The 20654-nt window shown below is 40.6% G+C and overlaps 1 protein-coding gene across 1 annotated transcript in view; it reads right to left on the bottom strand.

Annotated features, from left to right (window-relative positions):
- HGF (hepatocyte growth factor) overlaps nt 1-20654 on the bottom strand; it is a 270967-nt gene that overhangs the window by 147358 nt on the left and 102955 nt on the right. The window contains exons 3-5 of the mRNA XM_073551251.1: nt 9850-10015; nt 8202-8314; nt 2558-2672 (exon numbers count right to left, since the gene is read on the bottom strand). Coding sequence (XP_073407352.1) covers nt 2558-2672; nt 8202-8314; nt 9850-10015 — 394 coding nt within the window. The remainder of the gene's footprint in view (nt 1-2557; nt 2673-8201; nt 8315-9849; nt 10016-20654) is intronic.

Below are 20654 nucleotides of genomic sequence, written 5' to 3'. Positions count from 1 at the left end.
CACATTAGTATATGGGAGGGGGAAAACTTTTCAAGATGGGTGGTGACCATGGTGGCCATTTTGAAGCTGGCCATTTTGGATCCAATTTTATCTTTTTTCTCAATGGGAATAGGGTCATGTGACGCATCAAACTTATTGAGAATTTCCCAAGAAAAACAATGGTGTGCTTGCTTTTAGCGTAACTTTATTCTTTCATGAGTTATTTACAAGTTTCTCTTAGTTTACTGCCATTGACATGTCACAGAGGTTAACATGTGAGGAGTAGATAGAAATTGTATTGATGTCTGGTGAATGCAGAACCCGGGTCACTGCAGCAGATTTCAATGCAAGACACCCTACGCAAGAAAACTGTCACCATTCCTATTTTATTTAGGTGTATCCATATAAATGGCCCACCCAAAAAAGTTTGCCTCATCACTGAACATAATGTTCTGTGTAAACTGAGGGTCCTGTTCCAATTTTTGTTTTGCCCATTCTGCAAATTCAGCGTACTGATCTGGGTCACCGACCATTCCCATTTTATTTAGGTGTATCCATATAAATCGCCCACCCTGTACTTATCTTTACATTGCTAAATTCACAGCTCTGTTTCCAAATTCCTATTTTTGTGTAGCTTTTTATGTTTTTGGGCTTGTTAAAAACTTTTTATCTTTGTACATTTAATAAATAATGTTTTTAGGTAAAAAAAACTCCTTTATTATATAAACTTTTTGCAGAGTAGCTAATGAGCCTGTTTTCAGATTTAATAGCTGAATTGGTAATTTAAGTATGTACCTGATAGATTTGTATGGTCTCATCAATGATCGAGTAGCAAATTTCTAGTCATTTATTCTAACAACTATAGACATAGTGTCCCACACAAACGAACAAACAGGAATGTGTCTTTATATTCATATACTTTATATACTGTTTAGATTTGTCTATTTCTTACTCTATTCCATTTTCACATCATACAGTAATCCATACATGGTCCCTCTTCAAGTTCCACAAAGTCTAGTCAATCTTAAGTTTTACTTTGTGCAGCTGACTACCCAAGGGGATAACACTACCAATTATTTTGAAGAATAGTACCCTAAGGCTATATCTCATATAAGACTAATGGGACCTTTGCACTTTGTAACTCAATAACCATAATTTGTTAGTACCAAGCAACTGTTGTTAGCTAATTTACCTACAGTATCTCAATCTATAGGAAAACAAATGACCTCCTAATAAAAGGTATCTTTTTAGACATGAGAAAACCACTAGACCTGATCTGTGAAATTGGTGAGCTGGAAAGTTTAAGGCTTCTATTAAAGGAAGTATGTTATCACAAATTAATCAATTGTTTAAAATAGGTTTTCATGCTAAACTTATTTTACTACATTTTTGGTAATTTTTTTCTATTTCCACGGATCATGAATAGAACACTCTCCCATAAAACTCAAAGAACACCTAAATATATCTGGCCATGGTCTATGTACCTAATGTAAAACATATCCTTATATGTTGATAACAAAGACTGAGGCAAGATATCTGCCTCCATAATCATGCACAAAATATCTATCATTACAAAAAAAGAGTGGAAAAAAGATGCTTCAAAATCTGGTTAAATTATTACAAATATTCATGTACTTCAAATCTATAGATTAAGTGCAGCAAAATAAAAGAAACTAGCTTAAAGGGAACCTGTCACATTGTATAACGCTATTTACCTGCAGATATGGGGTTAATATGAAGGTAAATAGTGTTAGAAAGGTACTGATGCACTGCAAAGCTGTCTGTCAGTCAAAGTAATGGGTTCGGCATAAAGCTACTGATCACAATGCTGTGAGCAGTGACTGTAGCCGCACCGGCATGCCCATATGACTGAAAGTCAATGTCTCCCAGCAGAAATAAATTAAATATTCTCCTGGTAGCCGTGCAATCAGTATGACAACTGGGTGACTTCCTAATGCTATTAATCCACAGATTAACACTATATCTCCAGGCAAATAGCATTATCCAACATGTTAGATTCAATTTAAATAGTAATCTGGACTGAAGGTAAACATACAATAAAAAGTTTGGAGACTATTTCAAATATGTACTACTTAAAGTATAACTATGGCAAATCTTTTTGTTATGTATTGTTTTGGCCCCTTAAATGCCTTGTAGATCCTTGACAGTCAGTGTCCTGAGACCTCCACAGTTTGCTTAAACCACTATACCATGGTTGTCAGTTCACCAGCCAGAAGGGCTTCGCCCAGGCTTGAGTGTGCATACAGCAGTGAAAGGATCCATAGACTTTTTATTAAGCCCATACTATATTGTGCGTGCACTCATGGCAAAGCTAAATGTTTGATAAATCAGTTGTAGTTAAGGGCCTTGACCATCACTGATCTACAAAGTTTTTTAATTTATCAAAAAAATGTAAAAGTTTACTTTACTCTTACGTGCTCTGACTATAAGTTTAATGAACTATTCTTTTCTTCACAAGCATTGAAACATTTATCAATATTCTGTGTCAATAGTAAAATGGAGTTCCACTTAAGCAGAATATACTAGTGTATGAGATATGTTGTAATTTCTTTCTTACCTGTGTTCATGTGGGATCATAGAATTCCATGACTGGCATGCATAGCCGCTCTTTGTTGTGTTCCGTAAACCCTTGTAATTACTGCCTTTTCCATTAATACAGTCACGAACATAATCTGTTTTGTTTTTTCAGAAAGCACAGTTAATATATGTAAATATGGTAATTTGTTTTATAGCTATACATTCATTGTGCATCCAAACGCTGTCGATATTAATTTTAGATTGAGCACATGGTTCACATAATTCACTTTAAACTTCCAGAATGCTGTAAAATGAAAATACTTAATTATCTTACTGATCACTCCTATCACTCCAATTCTAACATGGCTCGGATTTCTTCCCTGCTTCTGTATTTTGTATAAAGTCTAGATGGGTATGTAAAGTCTGCAACCAATCCTCAGATGTACCAGTGACGAGACTGTCACCACTATGGCCAGTGATCGTTTTCTCGAGCGTTTACATATCTTTCCTGATGATATACAAAGTACTGAGCTCTGCAATTCCTGCTGGATCCAGACTGACTGAAACAGACTGAAGAGAGACTGGGGAGGTACTCAGTGCATAAGAGCGGATCTTTTTAAATTTGGCTTTACAGAATTTTTATGAAAAAAATGATTTTTGGCAAATAAATTTTCATGAATATCAATACCGTATGGCTTGAAAATTTTCAGAAAATACAAGAGCGGAAGATCAGTGACAGGGAGGGAGAGAACCCTGTCAACTGTAAAATCTAATACACTACATGAGAGGGAGGAACTACCCTGCTGATCATAAGAGCCTACACTTTACAGGAAAGACAGAGAAAGTGAGGACATCTCTGACCATAAGAGTTTCCACTCTTTAGAAAAGTGAGAACCCTGCTCAATATAAGAACTTACAATCTATAGAAGAGAGAGACAACCTCAATGACCCAAAGATCAATGGCCAAGTTCTCCAAAAAATATGACATAGTTGTCATGGGAGATTTCAACTATCCAGACATTTGTTGGGAATCTCTCTCAGGCAAAACTAACAGGTCAAGGAAATTCTTATCCTCTCTTGCTGACAACTTTATCTTCCAAAAGGTAAGGGAGAAAACAAGGGGAACTGCTACCTTGGATCTAATCCTTATAAACAGGGAGGAAATGGTTGAGGAGGTAAAAGTGGCTGGGACCCTAGGAGGTAGCGACCATGCTATTTTAGAATTTTGGATAACTAGAGGCGGAAGACCTGTGAAGACTCAGACATCAAGGTTAGATTTCAGAAAGGCAGATTTTAAGGGATTCAGAAAGAGAATTGGAGGGATCCAATGGCTGGATATCCTTAAAGACAAAAATGTCCAGGAAGGATGGGAAATCTTGAAAAATGAAATTCTCAAAGCACAGTTGTTAACAATTCCGAAAAGAGGGAAGAATAGGAAGCAGTTAAGGAAACCAGGATGGATGAACATAGAACTTAAGCACATGCTAAAAAGGAAGAAAAAAATGTTTATAAAATGGAAAGAGGGAGGCATATCTAAAGAAGAATATAATGCTGTCTGCAGAACCTGCAGGGCACAAATCAGATTATCTAAAGCTGAAAATGAATTGAGGCTTGCAAGAGATGTCAAAAGCAATAATAAAGGATTTTGGGGATATGTCAAAAGTAAAAGAAAAGTCAAAGATGCTATAGGATTTTTACAGGATGAAAATGATGAAATGGTAAGACAGGATGTTGAGAAGGCTGAACTTTTAAATTCCTATTTTGCATCTGTTTTCTCTCAGAAAGGAAATGTAACATCAACTGTTATTCACTGTCCTATTAAGAGAATAGAAGAATCCAGGATATCTATAAACAGAAAGATAGTGAGGAAACACTTAGCTAGCCTAAATGAATTCAAGTCTCCAGGTCCAGATGAATTACACCCCAGAGTACTGAAGGAGATAGCAGAAGAAATTTTTGAACCCCTCTCTATAATCTTTGAAAATTCTTGGAGAACAGGAGAAGTGCCAGAAGACTGGAGAAGAGCAAATGTTGTTCCTATCTTCAAAAAGGGGAAGAAGGTGGACCCAGGTAACTATAGGCCGGTGAGTCTGACTTCTATACCAGGAAAGATCTTTGAACAAATTATTAAACAACATGTATGTCAATACCTGGATAAGAATGAAGTGATTAAACAGAGTCAGCATGGGTTTGTAACTAATAAGTCATGTCAGACTAACTTAATTTCCTTCTATGACGGTATCACTGATTGGGTGGATCAAGGAAATGCTGTAGATATAGTATATCTTGACTTCAGCAAAGCATTTGACAAAGTCTCTCATACAATCCTTATTGAAAAAATGATTAAGTATGGAATGGACAAGGCAACTGTTAGGTGGATTCATAACTGGCTTAGTGATCGGACCCAAAGAGTGGTCGTAAATGGCTGCACATCCAGTTCGAAGAATGTCTCAAGTGGGGTACCACAGGGCTCTGTCCTGGGCCCTGTATTGTTCAACATCTTTATCAACGATTTAGATTAAGGAATTGAGGGTAAACTGATTAAATTTGCTGATGACACAAAGCTAGGAGGGATAGCTAATACTAGAGAAGAGAGAGAGAGGATTCAAAAAGATTTAAATAAACTGGAGAAGTGGGCAGCAACTAACAGAATGGTTTTTAACAGGGAGAAATGCAAAGTACTACATCTGGGCAATAAAAATGGAAAAAACATATATAGAATGGGAGGAATAGGGCTAAGTGACAGCACATGTGAAAAAGACTTGGGTATACTAATAGATCACAGACTGAATATGAGTCAACAGTGTGATGCAGCAGCAAAAAAGGCAAATGCAATTCTAGGATGTATTAACAGAAGCATACAGTCTAGATCACGTGAAGTCATTATTTCCCTCTACTCCTCTTTGGTCAGACCTCATCTGGAATATTGTGTCCAGTTTTGGGCACCACATTTTAAAAAAGACATCAACAAACTGGAGCAAGTTCAGAAAAGAGCGACCAGAATGGTGACCGGTCTGCAAACCCTGTCTTATGAGGAAAGGTTGCAGGATTTTGGAATGTTTAGTTTGCAAAAGAGAAGACTGAGAGGAGACTTAATAGCTGTCTACAAATATCTAAAGGGCTGTCACATTGTAGAAGGATCAACTTTATTCTCATTTGCACAAGGAAAGACTAGAAGCAATGGGATGAAACTGAATGGGAGGAGACACAGATTAGATATTAGAAAAAACTTTTTGACAGTTAGAGTGATCAATGAGTGGAACAGGCTGCCACGAGAAGTGGTGAGTTCTCCTTCAATGGAAGTCTTCAAACAGAGGCTGGACAGACATCTGACTGGGATGATTTAGCGAATCCTGCTTTGAGCAGGGGGTTGGACCAGATGGCCCAGGAGGTCCCTTCCAACTCTACGATTCTATGATTCTATGATTCTATGAAAGATGTTACATTCTGAAGGAAAGAGGACTCTGATGACCATGAGAGCTTACACTCTACAAGAGATAAAAATACATTATCCCACTCTCTGATGCTTCAGCACTTTGGGAAATGGTGGCGGGCACATTTTTTTTTGTCAACAGCTAATCAAATCTCAAAGTTTTAGATTTTGCATGAAAATGCTAATTTCAGAAAATTCAACTTAATGTTATGAAAGTGACAGAAGATCTGAAAATTATGAGGGGCATTCATTGAAGATTTCCCCATGACCCACTTTTATTTATCACAGGACGCTGAAACTGCACATGTGTAATGATATAAGTTTCTATTGATTACGTGCCGATTTGCAACTCAGAACTGATAGCAGTCTTGATTTTACAGGTGCTAAAATGGTGTGAGGTTTGATAATGGACCCAGTGGATTACAGAGCTGTCATAAAGTTCCTTTATTTGAAAGGCCGCACACTAAAGGAGACGTTCGATGAGATGAATGAGATGAAAGAGGTTTATGGTGATGATTCCTCATCATATGATGTAGTAAAAAACTGGCATTGTGAATTCAAATGTGGTCGGACTTCGGTGCAATCAGCTCCAATTCCAGGGCAATCCCACTCTGGAATTGATGAACACACCATCCAGCAAGTAGAGGTTGCCATTTTGAAAAATCACAGCATAACCATCCGCAACCTAGCTGAAAATGTCAACATTAGTGTGGGGTCTGTAGAAAAATCATCCAAGACCATCTCGCTGGGTTCCCCATCTGCTCACACCTTTCCAGCATCAGGAATGAGTCAAATGCTCTCATACTCTATTGTCGGTGTGCCATGGAAACCAGGAGGACTTTTTCAACAGACTGATCACACAGAATGAAAGCTGGGTCCATCACTATGATCCTGAGACTGAAGTCCAGTTGATGCTTTGGAAGCATCATGACTCACCACCTCCACAAAAAGCACATGCACAATTCTCAGCAGATAAGGTCATGCTCGCAGTATTTTGGGACCAACATGGAGTAGTATTGATTTATCACTGGTCATGGTATCTAGCAAAGGGTGCCACGATCACTGGGGCATACTATGCTTCACTGCTGCTGAAATTGCAGAAGGCCATCAAAACCAAGAAACATGGCATGCTCCCCAAAGTCGTCTGCCTTCTGAAAGACAATGCACCAGTTAACAACTCACATGCTAACAAAATGGAAGCATGCTCCTGTGGCTTTGAAATGCTACCACATCCCCCTTATTCACCCGACCTAGCACCATCGGACTTCCACCTCTTTCCAACAATGAAGTTATTTTTCAAGGGCAAGCATTTTCCAGATGATGAGACTTTGATTTCTTAAGTCACAACATGGCATTTGGAGCAACCTGTCGACTTCTACAAGCGAGGTGTTTACAGATGCTTAAAGAGATGGGAGAAGTGTATCCCTAGGTGGCACCTATATAGAGGACTAATAACTATGCCAACTTTCATTGCTCTCATTCCACAGAAATCGTGTCAGGGGAAATCGTTAATGAATGCCCCTCATATGTTATTTATTTAAATAATTTATAGCAGAAGAAAAATCTGAGGATGGGCAAGCCCATTTATCCCTGAAAAATTCAAAAATATATCGTTTTCTTTGTCACTGAAGTCCGTATTATAGAGGAACAGTTATAATTATACAAGACAGAATGGTTTGCTATTTACTTTCCCACTATACTCCGGCCATCACCTCGTCATTGCTAATAATGCAGTTTATTAAAAGAGGACAGATCAAAAGACCAAATAAGAAAAAGGGATAAAGTAAAAATGGCTGGACACAATATTTGTTTTAATAGAACCAAGGCAGTCACAAGGACAGCCCTCATGGAAAATATATGCTCTTTTTTCTTACAGACTTAAGGCATTTACTTCTCAACAAGTGCCAATAATCCATATTTCACATGATTTGATTTATGCTTTCCTGAAACCTCCTAATGAAACATCTAAGGCTCATCTAATAATTTTCATGAATTATAATGAAACCATTAAATATGCAAATGTTGTTTAGAAGCATACACCATACTGAATCTATTAATATATTAGCACTATATTATTTCATTATGAATATTGTGTTAATAAACCTCATTTATATGCAATTAAACTTTCAAAAGGAATTAAAAGGACCCCAGAAAACAGCGCACATAAATGTAAGTAATCACACATACTGCCGCAATAATCAACAGTTACAGAAACATTTCTTTTGAAGCATTTTATAAGAATAAATGTTACCTTTCTTTTCAAAAAGATCAAATGCGTGATCTAGTTTCTTCTTTACTCCTGTTGACAAGCTATTGAAAGAGAACCAGTGGCATCTCTTTATGCTTTTATCAAAAGCAAACGCCCTGGAGAGAATATTGCATTTATTAGCATTAAACATAGATTTCTTTTAATACCACTTTAGAAAACTAGTCTTTTGTGCTTCAATCAAATAGGTTGGCAGTAAAGAAAGAATGTAGACTCATTATATCGTTAAGTGCATAGGGGCGCATTGGTTTATCAAAGACTTTGAGTATGTTTGATGCACCAGCATTCATCATAATTATACAGCACAAATACAGTATTTAGTTCTTCACGGTACAATCATATTGAGTGGATCAAATTTAGCGAAACTACCTGCATGCTTTTACCTATAGTACAGTAATGTCATGACATGCATCATGGAATAAGCCATGGGAATTCAGGAATAAATACAGTATGTCTGGGTGACTATGTTCTTATGTTTCTGTCCTAATTTCACTTAAGATTAATCTTTCACACTACACAAATTCCAAGGTTCTGAAACATTGACAGCAGTTCAAAGACTTGTAATATGGAATCTGATATTTTCCAATATTACATTATTAAATTTACAGATCCCCAGGCTCATATTGTATCAGCTGGAAACTGTTTATTGTGTTATCACATAGGGATAAAAATATTCATTGGATGAAGAAAAAAATACCAAATGTAACAAGAGTAAATATGGCCGGATCAATGAAAAATTTGAATTTGTCTATTTAAGCATTTTTTTTCTTGAAAATTTGATTTTTGGAGAAATTATTATCCACAAATTTCATGTCCCTTATTGTGTTCTGTGGTCTTTAAACCCTGGAGCAGAATAAATGTAAGATGCAAAAAAAAAAATAAAAAAAAAAATACTTATACTCACCTTACTGCTCACTTATCCGGTCCTTGCTGCATGTTCCAATAACCCGCCACTCACATGGATAGGTGGATGGGGTTTGGTGAGGACCAGATGGGTGATGGTGATTACTAGGGGCCAGAGATGTGAGCTGTATGGACCTTTATAGTTTTCACTTTTTGATTGCCCTTAATGATTCAGAAAAATAGCAGCCAGCTGCTGCCATTTTTCTAAATCCTCGCAGAATCAAAATGCAATAAGAATTCAGTTCCCTTCATATTTATTTGCTCATCTCTACTCCCCAGTAAATAGATTGTGAGCCATTTTAGCTGTTCCTTTCTGTCTATATCTACATTTATTTTTATTTTCTGACACCCACTGGCTGTCAGTCATCAAGCCAAAAACTACCTACTGTAGTTCTGGACCCGCCCATAATCCTATTTTTATTAAGCAAAGAGTATAAATCTTATAGATATATTCATAAATATTTTCTTATGTCATACATTCTCTGAATTACTGTTGAATCATTACTGAACACAACAAACACTTTATATTTCTCAAACAAATGATGAAAGTCAAGCCCGAAGTGTACTCAGCCAAGCCTACATGTGTTTAGCAGATGAACAAAAAATACTAAATTGGCATCCTCCAAAAAACACTTTGAAGCTCTGTGAAGTTTCCACACACAGGAAGGTGAGGTGTAATACCGATACAATACCACCTGGCAGTTTTTTTTAGAAGAAATTACCTACTTACTTGCAAGTAAAGTCTAGCCCTTTATTCCGACTGCATCTCTTGGCACAATTCTCTGTGGTGTTAAAAAGTTTTGTTTTAATCTTAAGCTGCTTGTTGATCCTTACTAAAGTGTTATCTGACGACTTTGTATAATCATGCAGGCTATTACGTTTTCTTATCTTGCCCTCTGTGGAAACATAATCACATGAATGAAAAATGATTAGAAAAGCTTCAGCCCCAAAATGAGAAGTTTTATTTATTTAGTTTACTCATTTACTCACAGCGCCATTAATTTCACAGCACTTTACATTATCGGTACTGTCCCAATGGGGCTCACAATCTAATTTCCCTATCTGTATGTCTTTGGTGTGTGGGAGGAAACCAGAGAACCCAGAGGAAACCCACACAAACACGGGGAGAACATACAAACTCCTTGCAGATGTTGTCCTTGTTGGGATTTGAAACTAGGACCCCAGTGCTGCAAGACTGCAATGCTAACCACTGAGCCACCATGCTGCCCATAAGCTGAAACATCATTATATCTCTACAAAGAGTAAAATACAGATTGACACATCAACAGTACAGAAAATGTTAGCATCAGGATTATAACCCCTACGCTTTCAAAAAATCTTTTCAGAAAAGAGGCTCACCTGATGGGGTTGTTCTCCTATAGGCATAAAAGTATTTATTTTACTTGGTTATATAGCACCATTAATTATACTGTGCTTTGCAGACATAATCATCACTGTCCCCAGTGGAGCTCACAATCTGAATTCCCTATCAATAGGTTTTTGGAATGTGGGAGGAAACTGAGGTACACAGAGAAAACTCCAGAACATACAAACTCCTTGCAGATGTTCTCCCTGGTGTGATTTGAACCCAGGGCCCCAGTGCTACAGTGCTAACCACTGAGCCAGGATGTTGCCAGTTTTGTATTCTTACATAATTTATATGTGATGTGGAGCAGTTCCATCAACTTTCCTTTGGGTTGGAATTAGATCTGTGATTTATGTTGGCAATCCAAATATTGTAAACTTTTGACTATATTCACATTACATACCTTGATGAAACTATATAGTTATTATGCTTGCTTATTTAGCACCAACATATTTCACAGACATTCTCAACACTGTGCCAATTGGGGCTTACAATCGAAAATTCCCTATCAAGTATGATCTGTAGTGTGTGGGAGGAAACCCACAGAGAATATACAGATTTCTTGCAGATGCTGTCCTTGGTAAAATTGAACCTCGGACCACCAGCTGTAAAGCAACACTGCTAACTACTAAATTACAGTGCTGTCTGTACATCATTAACACAATAACTCATACTAATAAATAATTTAACAAAGCTAATAAAAATGCAACAATAAATATCTTAATAACCCTAATAAACCTTTTGTCTGATTTACAATATTAAACAATTTTTACTTAATTGAAGATAAATTCAGAATCTTCATTTATTAGCTAAAATAGAGAGTCACTACTGTGATCTTTTCTCAACTTGGAGGATACATTCTGCTCACGTATCACCTGTACATCACGCTGATTTTAAAGTGAGCCTTTACCCAGGCACAAAAAAATTGACTAAACATTTTTCATATACAGTACTGTGTGCAGGTTTTGGGTTGGTGTGGAAAAAATTAGTCAACGTAAAAATGCTTTAAAAAAAAGAGTTAAAATACTTTAGTAATTAATTAACAATCATCAATTAAGAAAATGCAAAGTGAATAAATATTTGGTGTAACCACCCGTTAGCTTTAAAATGGCATCAAAGCACCAAATCTTGGCAGTCTTGCGCACAGTTTTTGGCAGGCTGGTTGTTACAAATTTCTTAAATAACTAAGCGTCAGGTACTCAGGACTCATGAGTCAAAATGAGAAGTATTTGACTGAAACAGAAGGCAGTTTGTTCACGAAAAGGCTGGAGAGCTGTACAATAGTTAGTACTTTCAGACAATGGTGAAACATGTTGAATGTTCCTTGCAAGTTTAGTGCTGCATTTCAGAAAAAGCAGTTGGGTTTTGGCCGGGATTAATGGTTTCCCAGTACTTTGAAATACAGGTAGATATGTATCCATCATGCAGTATTATAAAAGAGGCATCTGATTGGCTCCAAATTTATTCTGCAGCATGACAATAACTCCAAGCATACAATCAATATAGGTAAAGAATAACTTCAGAGTCCTGGAAGTCTTGACATGGCCATCACGGAGCCCTGATCTCAAAATCATCGTGTATGTCTGGGATTACATGAAAAGATGCACAAGCATACGTTCCACAGAAAAGCAATAGTTTGTAGGGATGAGTAGATTAATCCATGAAGGCTCAAGTTTAAATCAGATTTCTCGAAATTCATGGTACTTTGCAATTTGATTTAAGAGGATCACGACAACAAAAACAAATGTACTAGGCACCATTTCCCACACTTCTAAAGCTTAAGAAAGTGAGTATATGTTTTGCTTGGCTGTGCAGGTTTCCCTATATTACTCTGCATCTGCAACTATGATGTCACAACCTAGTTATTGAGTAGATTATTTCTCTCTCGATGATTCGTGGCAAATTTATTTGATGGGGATTGAATTTTGGAGGAAAATTCAGCAAAGCTGGCAAATTTCTAATTTAAATGATCCATTCATCTCTAAAACTGTATACAAGTGTGCTTAGAAGAATTGAAGCTTTAAAGGGAATCAGTCAGTAGGATCAATCCTCCTAAGCCATCTATATGGGTATGTAGGTCATAGGAAGTTGAATGAATTACCTTGATATCTGCAATGTGATGCTTTATTCCAGAGAAATCTACATTTTTCTTATATGTAAATGATTTCTTCCAGTCTCTGGGGAGGATGCTGCCTGGAAGATAAATCTGCCTCCAGAGCTTATTTTACATGAAGGGGGGGTTACCAGTGTGAGACAAGTAACTAACACAGAACAGCACAGCTGAACTTTGTCTTCTTGCAAACACTTTTTTTTACAACTCTCTGTGCTTTGCTTTATTGCAACATTAATACAGTACTGTATGCTTGCGAGATGGAAGCTGAAACTCTGAGAGGAACCTGCAGATGTATCAGTTATAATCATGCAAATTGCCTCTTCAGAGAGTAAGAGGACTTAAACTCTAGTGACATCTATTGGAAGCAATTCTAAAAGTCAATATAGACCCATTAACAAGCCTTACCATGTGACTTAGGATAAAAGCCAAATGAGAGTCTAAGTTATAATCACACACAGCTCTGCAGTGAGAATTGAAGAGCAGAGAGTGGCCATTGCACATCACATTGGTATTTCCCCATCATGTAAAATAACCTATGGAGGCAGATTCTCATGCAGATCAATGTAAGGCCCACAGCCTGGAAGAGGTCATTTACATAAAGTAATAATGATTTATCCAGGACTAGGCATCTGATATGGGGCATACAGGTCTGACTCTTTTTAGAGGTGTTTAATCTGTATGCCCATATTAATAGTTTAGATAGGTCAAATGTTGTGACAGATTCCCTTTAATGCTATATTGAAAGTAAAGCATGGTCACACAAAACATTGACTTGATTTCGATTTCTCTTTTGTTTGTTCATTTTACATGTTGTTTATTGATAAACATAGGCTAATAATAATTCTATTTGTGAAAGCATTCTTACTTTGCAGTATTATTTCTCATATTTCTAAACCTTTTTCAAAGTACTATCAAGTCTCTACCTGGTGCCCTCACATTGTCTTCCGCTGCCTTCATCTCTGAGACCAACATTCTGGACTTTCTTCATCCAAGATGGCCATCACAGTGACAATGTGTCAAAGTTGTACATCTGAATTATGCTGCTCATGCCTTTCCAGCTAAAACTTCTAGGTTGCTGGAGGTAAGGAATGCTCATCTCAGCTAAAGAGGCAGAGCAGGTAACAGATGGCACCAGATGGGGTGACTATACAGGACAAATGTCAATTTCTCACTGCCAGGGTGGAGGTTTGATTTAAAGGTAACCTGACAGCTGATTCATGATGACTCTGTAATTTCAACTAGGTCTCTTCTCTGATTCTCTGTGTTGTTTTCAGAGAAAACTTACGTTTCAAAGCCAGCCAGAGACCATCTTGCTCAGGTAACTAGTCCAAGAGGCCGGAGGCTGGCCCACTCTTCTCAAATGACAGGACTCTCTTTAAATTTTTTTATAGCGAGAGACCAGTCACTCAAAGATAACAGGGTTGAAATAATCTGACAGCTACAGGCCTCTTGGACTAATCACTAATACAGCATGATCTCAGGCTGGCTTTTAAATGTAAACATAAGGTGCTGAAATTACAGAGCCATAGTCCGATTCATGCTTCTCTTGGTTTGGGCAGTATGAATTAGCTTTCAGATGGACAAAACAAAAAAATGAATAAACAGACGGTGGTCAGTAGAGTTGAGCGACTTTTGTTTTTTTAGGGTCGCGTTTCGTTTCGTGAAACCCGACTTTTCCAAAAGTCGGGTCGAGCAAGATCGTCCGATTATAGGGAAAAGTCGGGGTCGTCCCGAAACACGAAACCCAATGTAAGTCAATGGGGAATAAAAGTCGGCAGTGAGAGGAGGACAGGAAAGACACCTACAGTGCCCATTTGAATGCCAAAAGCATCAATTCTTCTTACTTAAGCTTGTCAACCTTAATTAACTTCATAATACAAGTTACGCACTGAAAAATGGGGGTTATTTGGCTAAAGTTGTGGGGGGGGAGGGCTGGCTGCAGGTTTTCATGTGCCCTGGGCGAAAGAGCGCCCCTTTAACACATACCACAACTCATCATGCTCCGATACAGCAGAGAAATAGCGGTATAGTACAATGAAAAATACCTCACTTTTTACATCTCATGACGAGGCCCATCTATTTCTCCATACAGAATCATTGGTCCCATATAATGTTTGAAACAGTATATGATGAGCTCCACATAATGCTACAGTAAATGTTGGTCCCCATGGATGAAGCTCCACTGTCTTATGGGCCCAAATAATGCTCCAAACATAATGGGCCCCATTTCTAATGCTCTAGTGTATAATGGGCCCTGTAAATGCTGCTCCAGTGTCTGATGTCCACCTTTGGAATGTTCCAGTGTATGGTGGGCCCCATCTATCATTCTCCAGAGTATAGTGCTCCCCAAAAATTGCTGTCCCAACATTGAAAACAATCAAATAAGTCTCCTCGCTAGGGAATCCCTGTACTTGTCTGGACTCCTTGTCGTCCCCATCTTCCATCTCACTGCACAGTATTTCAACTTTGCAAGTGCTGTGATCCTGAGAAAGCAGGGGGGGCCCACTCGTTGGCGATGGCACTGGCACAGGGCCCCTGATAGTATGGTGGTGTGTCTGATGGCGGGTGGGCCGAACCTGCACTTTCATCTGCAGCTTCCTCTTTGTCACCGTGTAAGATGGAACTGTATATGGGAAAGGTAACCTGAGTTTCATCAGGGTCAGATTCAGGTCGTGTAGCGTGCGAGGGGAATGTAGTAGTCTGGGTCAATGTACCAGCAGATTCATCGAGCAGTGGCTGGGCATCAGTGCACTTGTGTCGCCCCCAGGAGTACGGTCGCCACAGTGGCATTACCTTCTTCCTAGGGAGTGTGATGTCATGCTTGGGAGCAATGAAGGATCTCTCTAGCAGGTTAACTGATTGGGCGGCGTTATTCCCACGAGTCATGACCCTCCAAACAGCGTTCATGAAGGCAAAGTGTTTGTTTTACGTGGGCAGTATGGTTGCAAAGCTGAACCTTAAAGGAATGTCCAGAAGGGCACCACCAGGAGTGGAGCCTACGGTTAAATTCGACTCCACCTGAGAAACCTCAACCATGCCAGCTACAGAACAGATGCACACATTGCAAACTTAATTCCGTTAACGAACGAGACTCCGTCATGCCCCGCGGTCCGAGTCCGGCTTACTAGAGGGACACGTGAGGCTCTGGCACATGAGATTGGCCAATAACTGGTGTGTCATGCCCTTACATGTCCGTGGCTGCATGTGCGCTACACTGAAAAGGCCAGCGTTTGTCGCTTACAGGTGCAGATAACCCGCTGAACAACGTTAGTGATGGGGATCACTGATTACAATTATTACCCGCGAACAATGATTTTCCAGTAAGTGCAGGTCAACCGCAGTTCCAGAATTAGGCCTAACCGTCATTCCTGAAAAAATGAAAAACTTACGTGTGCAAACCACAGGTGCTGTAGCTTGCTTAACAGCTCGACAGCCGTTCTCACGCCCAGTATGGATTACACGTGATTGCACAAAGGTGAGAAAGGGTACCGTATCCCCAGATAACATGTATGGATAGCGTACACATTCAAAATATATGTCTCAGGAGGCAGGCTCAGACGGTGTCAGGCCCAGTATGGATTGCACGTGATTGCACAAAGGTTAGAAAGGGTACCGTATCCCCAGATAAAATGTATGGATAGCGTACACATTCAAAATATATGTCTTAGGAGGCAGGCTCAGACGGTGTTAGGCCCAGTATGGATTGCACGTGATTGCACAAAGGTTAGAAAGGGTACCGTATCCCCAGATAACATGTATGGATAGCATACACATTCAAAATATATGTCTCCGGAGGCAGGCTCAGACGGTGTCAGGCCCAGTATGGATTGCACAAAGGTTAGAAAGGGTACCGTTTCCCCAGATAACATGTATGGATAGCGTACACATTCAAAATATATGTCTCAGGAGGCAGGCTCTGACGGTGTTAGGCCCAGTATGGATTGCACGTGATTGCACAAAGGTTAGAAAGGGTACCGTATCCCCAGATAACATGTATGGATAGCGTACACATTCAAAATATATGTCTCAGGAGGCAGGCTCAGACGGTGTCAGGCCCAGTATGGATTGCACGTGATTGCACAAAGGTTAGAAAGGGTACCGTTTCCCCAGATAACATGTATGGATAGCGTACACATTCAAAACATATGTCTCAGGAGGCAGGCTCAGACGGTGTTAGGCCCAGTATGGATTGCACGTGATTGCACAAAGGTTAGAAAGGGTACCGTATCCCCAGATAACATGTATGGATAGCGTACACATTCAAAATATATGTCTCAGGAGGCAGGCTCAGACGGTGTTAGGCCCAGTATGGATTGCACGTGATTGCACAAAGGTTAGAAAGGGTACCGTATCCCCAGAAAACATGTATGGATAGCGTACACATTCAAAATATATGTCTCAGGAGGCAGGCTCAGATGGTGTCAGGCCCAGTATGGATTGCACGTGATTGCACAAAGGTTAGAAAGGGTACCGTTTCCCCAGATAACATGTATGGATAGCGTACACATTCAAAATATATGTCTCAGGAGGCAGGCTCAGATGGTGTTAGGCCCAGTATGGATTGCACGTGATTGCACAAAGGTTAGAAAGGGTACCGTATCCCCAGATAACATGTATGGATAGCGTACACATTCAAAATATATGTCTCAGGAGGCAGGCTCAGACGGTGTTAGGCCCAGTATGGATTGCACGTGATTGCACAAAGGTTAGAAAGGGTACCGTATCCCCAGATAACATGTATGGATAGCGTACACATTCAAAATATATGTCTCAGGAGGCAGGCTCAGACGGTGTCAGGCCCAGTATGGATTGCACGTGATTGCACAAAGGTTAGAAAGGGTACCGTTTCCCCAGATAACATGCATGGATAGCGTACACATTCAAAATATATGTATCAGGAGGCAGGCTCAGACGGTGTTAGGCCCAGTATGGATTGCACGTGATTGCACAAAGGTTAGAAAGGGTACCGTATCCCCAGATAACATGTATGGATAGCGTACACATTCAAAATATATGTCTCAGGAGGCAGGCTCAGACGGAGTTAGGCCCAGTATGGATTGCACGTGATTGCACAAAGGTTAGAAAGGGTACCGTATCCCAAGATAACATGTATGGATAGCGTACACATTCAAAATATATGTCTCAGGAGGCAGGCTCAGATGGTGTCAGGCCCAGTATGGATTGCACGTGATTGCACAAAGGTTAGAAAGGGTACCGTTTCCCCAGATAACATGTATGGATGCGTACACATTCAAAATATATGTCTCAGGAGGCAGGCTCAGACGGTGTTAGTCCCAGTATGGATTGCACGTGATTGCACAAAGGTTAGAAAGGGTACCGTATCCCCAGATAACATGTATGGATAGCGTACACATTCAAAATATATGTCTCAGGAGGCAGGCTCAGACGGTGTTAGGCCCAGTATGGATTGCACGTGATTGCACAAAGGTTAGAAAGGGTACCGTATCCCCAGATAACATGTATGGATAGCGTACACATTCAAAATATATGTCTCAGGAGGCAGGCTCAGACGGTGTTAGGCCCAGTATGGATTGCACGTGATTGCACAAAGGTTAGAAAGGGTACCGTATCCCCAGATAACATGTATGGATAGCGTACACATTCAAAATATATGTCTCAGGAGGCAGGCTCAGACGGTGTCAGGCCCAGTATGGATTGCACGTGATTGCACAAAGGTTAGAAAGGGTACCGTTTCCCCAGATAACATGTATGGATAGCATGCACATTCAAAATATATGTCTCAGGAGGCAGGCTCAGACGGTGTTAGGCCCAGTATGGATTGCACGTGATTGCACAAAGGTTAGAAAGGGTACCGTATCCCCAGATAACATGTATGGATAGCGTACACATTCAAAATATATGTCTCAGGAGGCAGGCTCAGACGGTGTCAGGCCCAGTATGGATTGCACGTGATTGCACAAAGGTTAGAAAGGGTACCGTTTCCCCAGATAACATGTATGGATAGCGTACACATTCAAAATATGTCTCAGGAGGCAGGCTCAGACGGTGTTAGGCCCAGTATGGATTGCACGTGATTGCACAAAGGTTAGAAAGGGTACCGTATCCCCAGATAACATGTATGGATAGCGTACACATTCAAAATATATGTCTCAGGAGGCAGGCTCAGACGGTGTTAGGCCCAGTATGGATTGCACGTGATTGCACAAAGGTTAGAAAGGGTACCGTATCCCCAGATAACATGTATGGATAGCGTACACATTCAAAATATATGTCTCAGGAGGCAGGCTCAGACGGTGTCAGGCCCAGTATGGATTGCACGTGATTGCACAAAGGTTAGAAAGGGTACCGTTTCCCCAGATAACATGTATGGATAGCGTACACATTCAAAATATATGTCTCAGGAGGCAGGCTCAGACGGTGTTAGGCCCAGTATGGATTGCATGTGATTGCACAAAGGTTAGAAAGGGTACCGTATCCCCAGATAACATGTATGGATAGCGTACACATTCAAAATATATGTCTCAGGAGGCAGGCTCAGACGGTGTTAGGCCCAGTATGGATTGCACGTGATTGCACAAAGGTTAGAAAGGGTACCGTATCCCCAGATAACATGTATGGATAGCGTACACATTCAAAATATATGTCTCAGGAGGCAGGCTCAGACGGTGTTAGGCCCAGTATGGATTTGACCGCCCAGATTACACAGCGGAGGAGCAGGGAGAGGTAAAGATTGCAAATGCTGGGGCCCTGCCCAAGCAAGGGGGGCCCACTCGTGGGCGTCGGTACTGGCACTGGGCCCCTCATAGTACAGCGGTGTGTCTGACGGCGGGTGTGCACCACCACCGTCAGAGACACTTGATTGCACTATGAGGGACCCTGTGCCAGTGCCTGCGCCCAAGAGTCGGCCTACCCACCTGTCCAGGGCAACGGCACTCGCACGGTGTCGTGCGCTAGGTGGTGACCCCGGCCATGGGGGGGGAGGCAGCACAGTTAGGGAGTTTTAGAAAGTGGCATATGTTGATGTTGGACATTCAGCTGATGCAAAAGGCGAAATAGGTGAAGTCCCAGGAAGGGGTGGACCAAAGCAAGCCATTTTTCTGTCACCCTATGTGTCATCAGGGGAAGGTGGGACAAAATCCTTGGAAACCCATGCGTGGTTCATTTTAATGAAGGTTAGATCATCCACATTATGGGTTGACAGACGGGTCCTTTTTTCTGTCAGGATTGATCCAGCTGCACTGAAGACTCTTTCCGATAGCACACTTGCAGCTGGGCAAGCGAGCTCCTGTAAGGCATATTGGGCCAATTCAGGCAAGGTGTCCAGTTTAGCGGCCCAATAGTCAAAGGGGAATGACCTGTGTGGGAGAACATCGATATGGGAGGAAAAGTAGTTTGTAACCATAGTTGACAACTGCTGTCTCCTGTCACTTTCCATCGATGCAGTATTACCAGTTGTGTGAGCGGTATTTGAAAAATCAGTCCACAACATTGTCATGAAACCCCTGTCTCCAACGCCACTTCTGCTGTGTGCACCACAAACACCTCTGCCAAGCTGCCCCCGGCCCGTACGGCTCGTGTGAGAACCATCACCGCTGCTGTATGTTGGGAATGTCTCAAGCAACCGATTTACCAGAGTTGCTTGTTTATTAGCCAATATTAGGTCAAGGTTCTCCTGTGGCATGATGTTTTGTAAATTGCCTTTATAGCGTGGATCCAGGATGCTGGCCAACCAGTAGTCGTCATCGTTCATCATTTTGGCAATGCGGGGGTCCCTTTTTAGGATCCGCAAGGCATAATCTGACATGTGGGCCAATGTTCCCGGTGTCAATGATGCACTGCGAGTGCTGGGTGGAGGAGCACTTTCTGGCAAATCCACATCCCTCCAGTCACGCACAAACCCTGTACCAGACCTTGCCACGCCAACGTTTTCACTTGCCCCACGAGATGCATCCTCCTCCCCTAAGTAATCATCCCCATCATCATCCTCCTCCTCCTCTTCTTCCTCCACCTCGTCCAGGAGAGGTCCCTGAGCAGACAATGGCTGAATGTCATCAAGGATTCCCTCCTCCTCTTC

This window comes from Dendrobates tinctorius, unplaced genomic scaffold (genome assembly GCF_039654945.1).
Source record: "Dendrobates tinctorius isolate UK_male_01 unplaced genomic scaffold, ASM3965494v1 ptg000174l, whole genome shotgun sequence".
NCBI classification, from domain to species: domain Eukaryota; kingdom Metazoa; phylum Chordata; class Amphibia; order Anura; family Dendrobatidae; genus Dendrobates; species Dendrobates tinctorius.
Note: the sequence above shows the minus strand (reverse complement) of the source record. Positions and strands in the feature narration are given on the sequence as shown.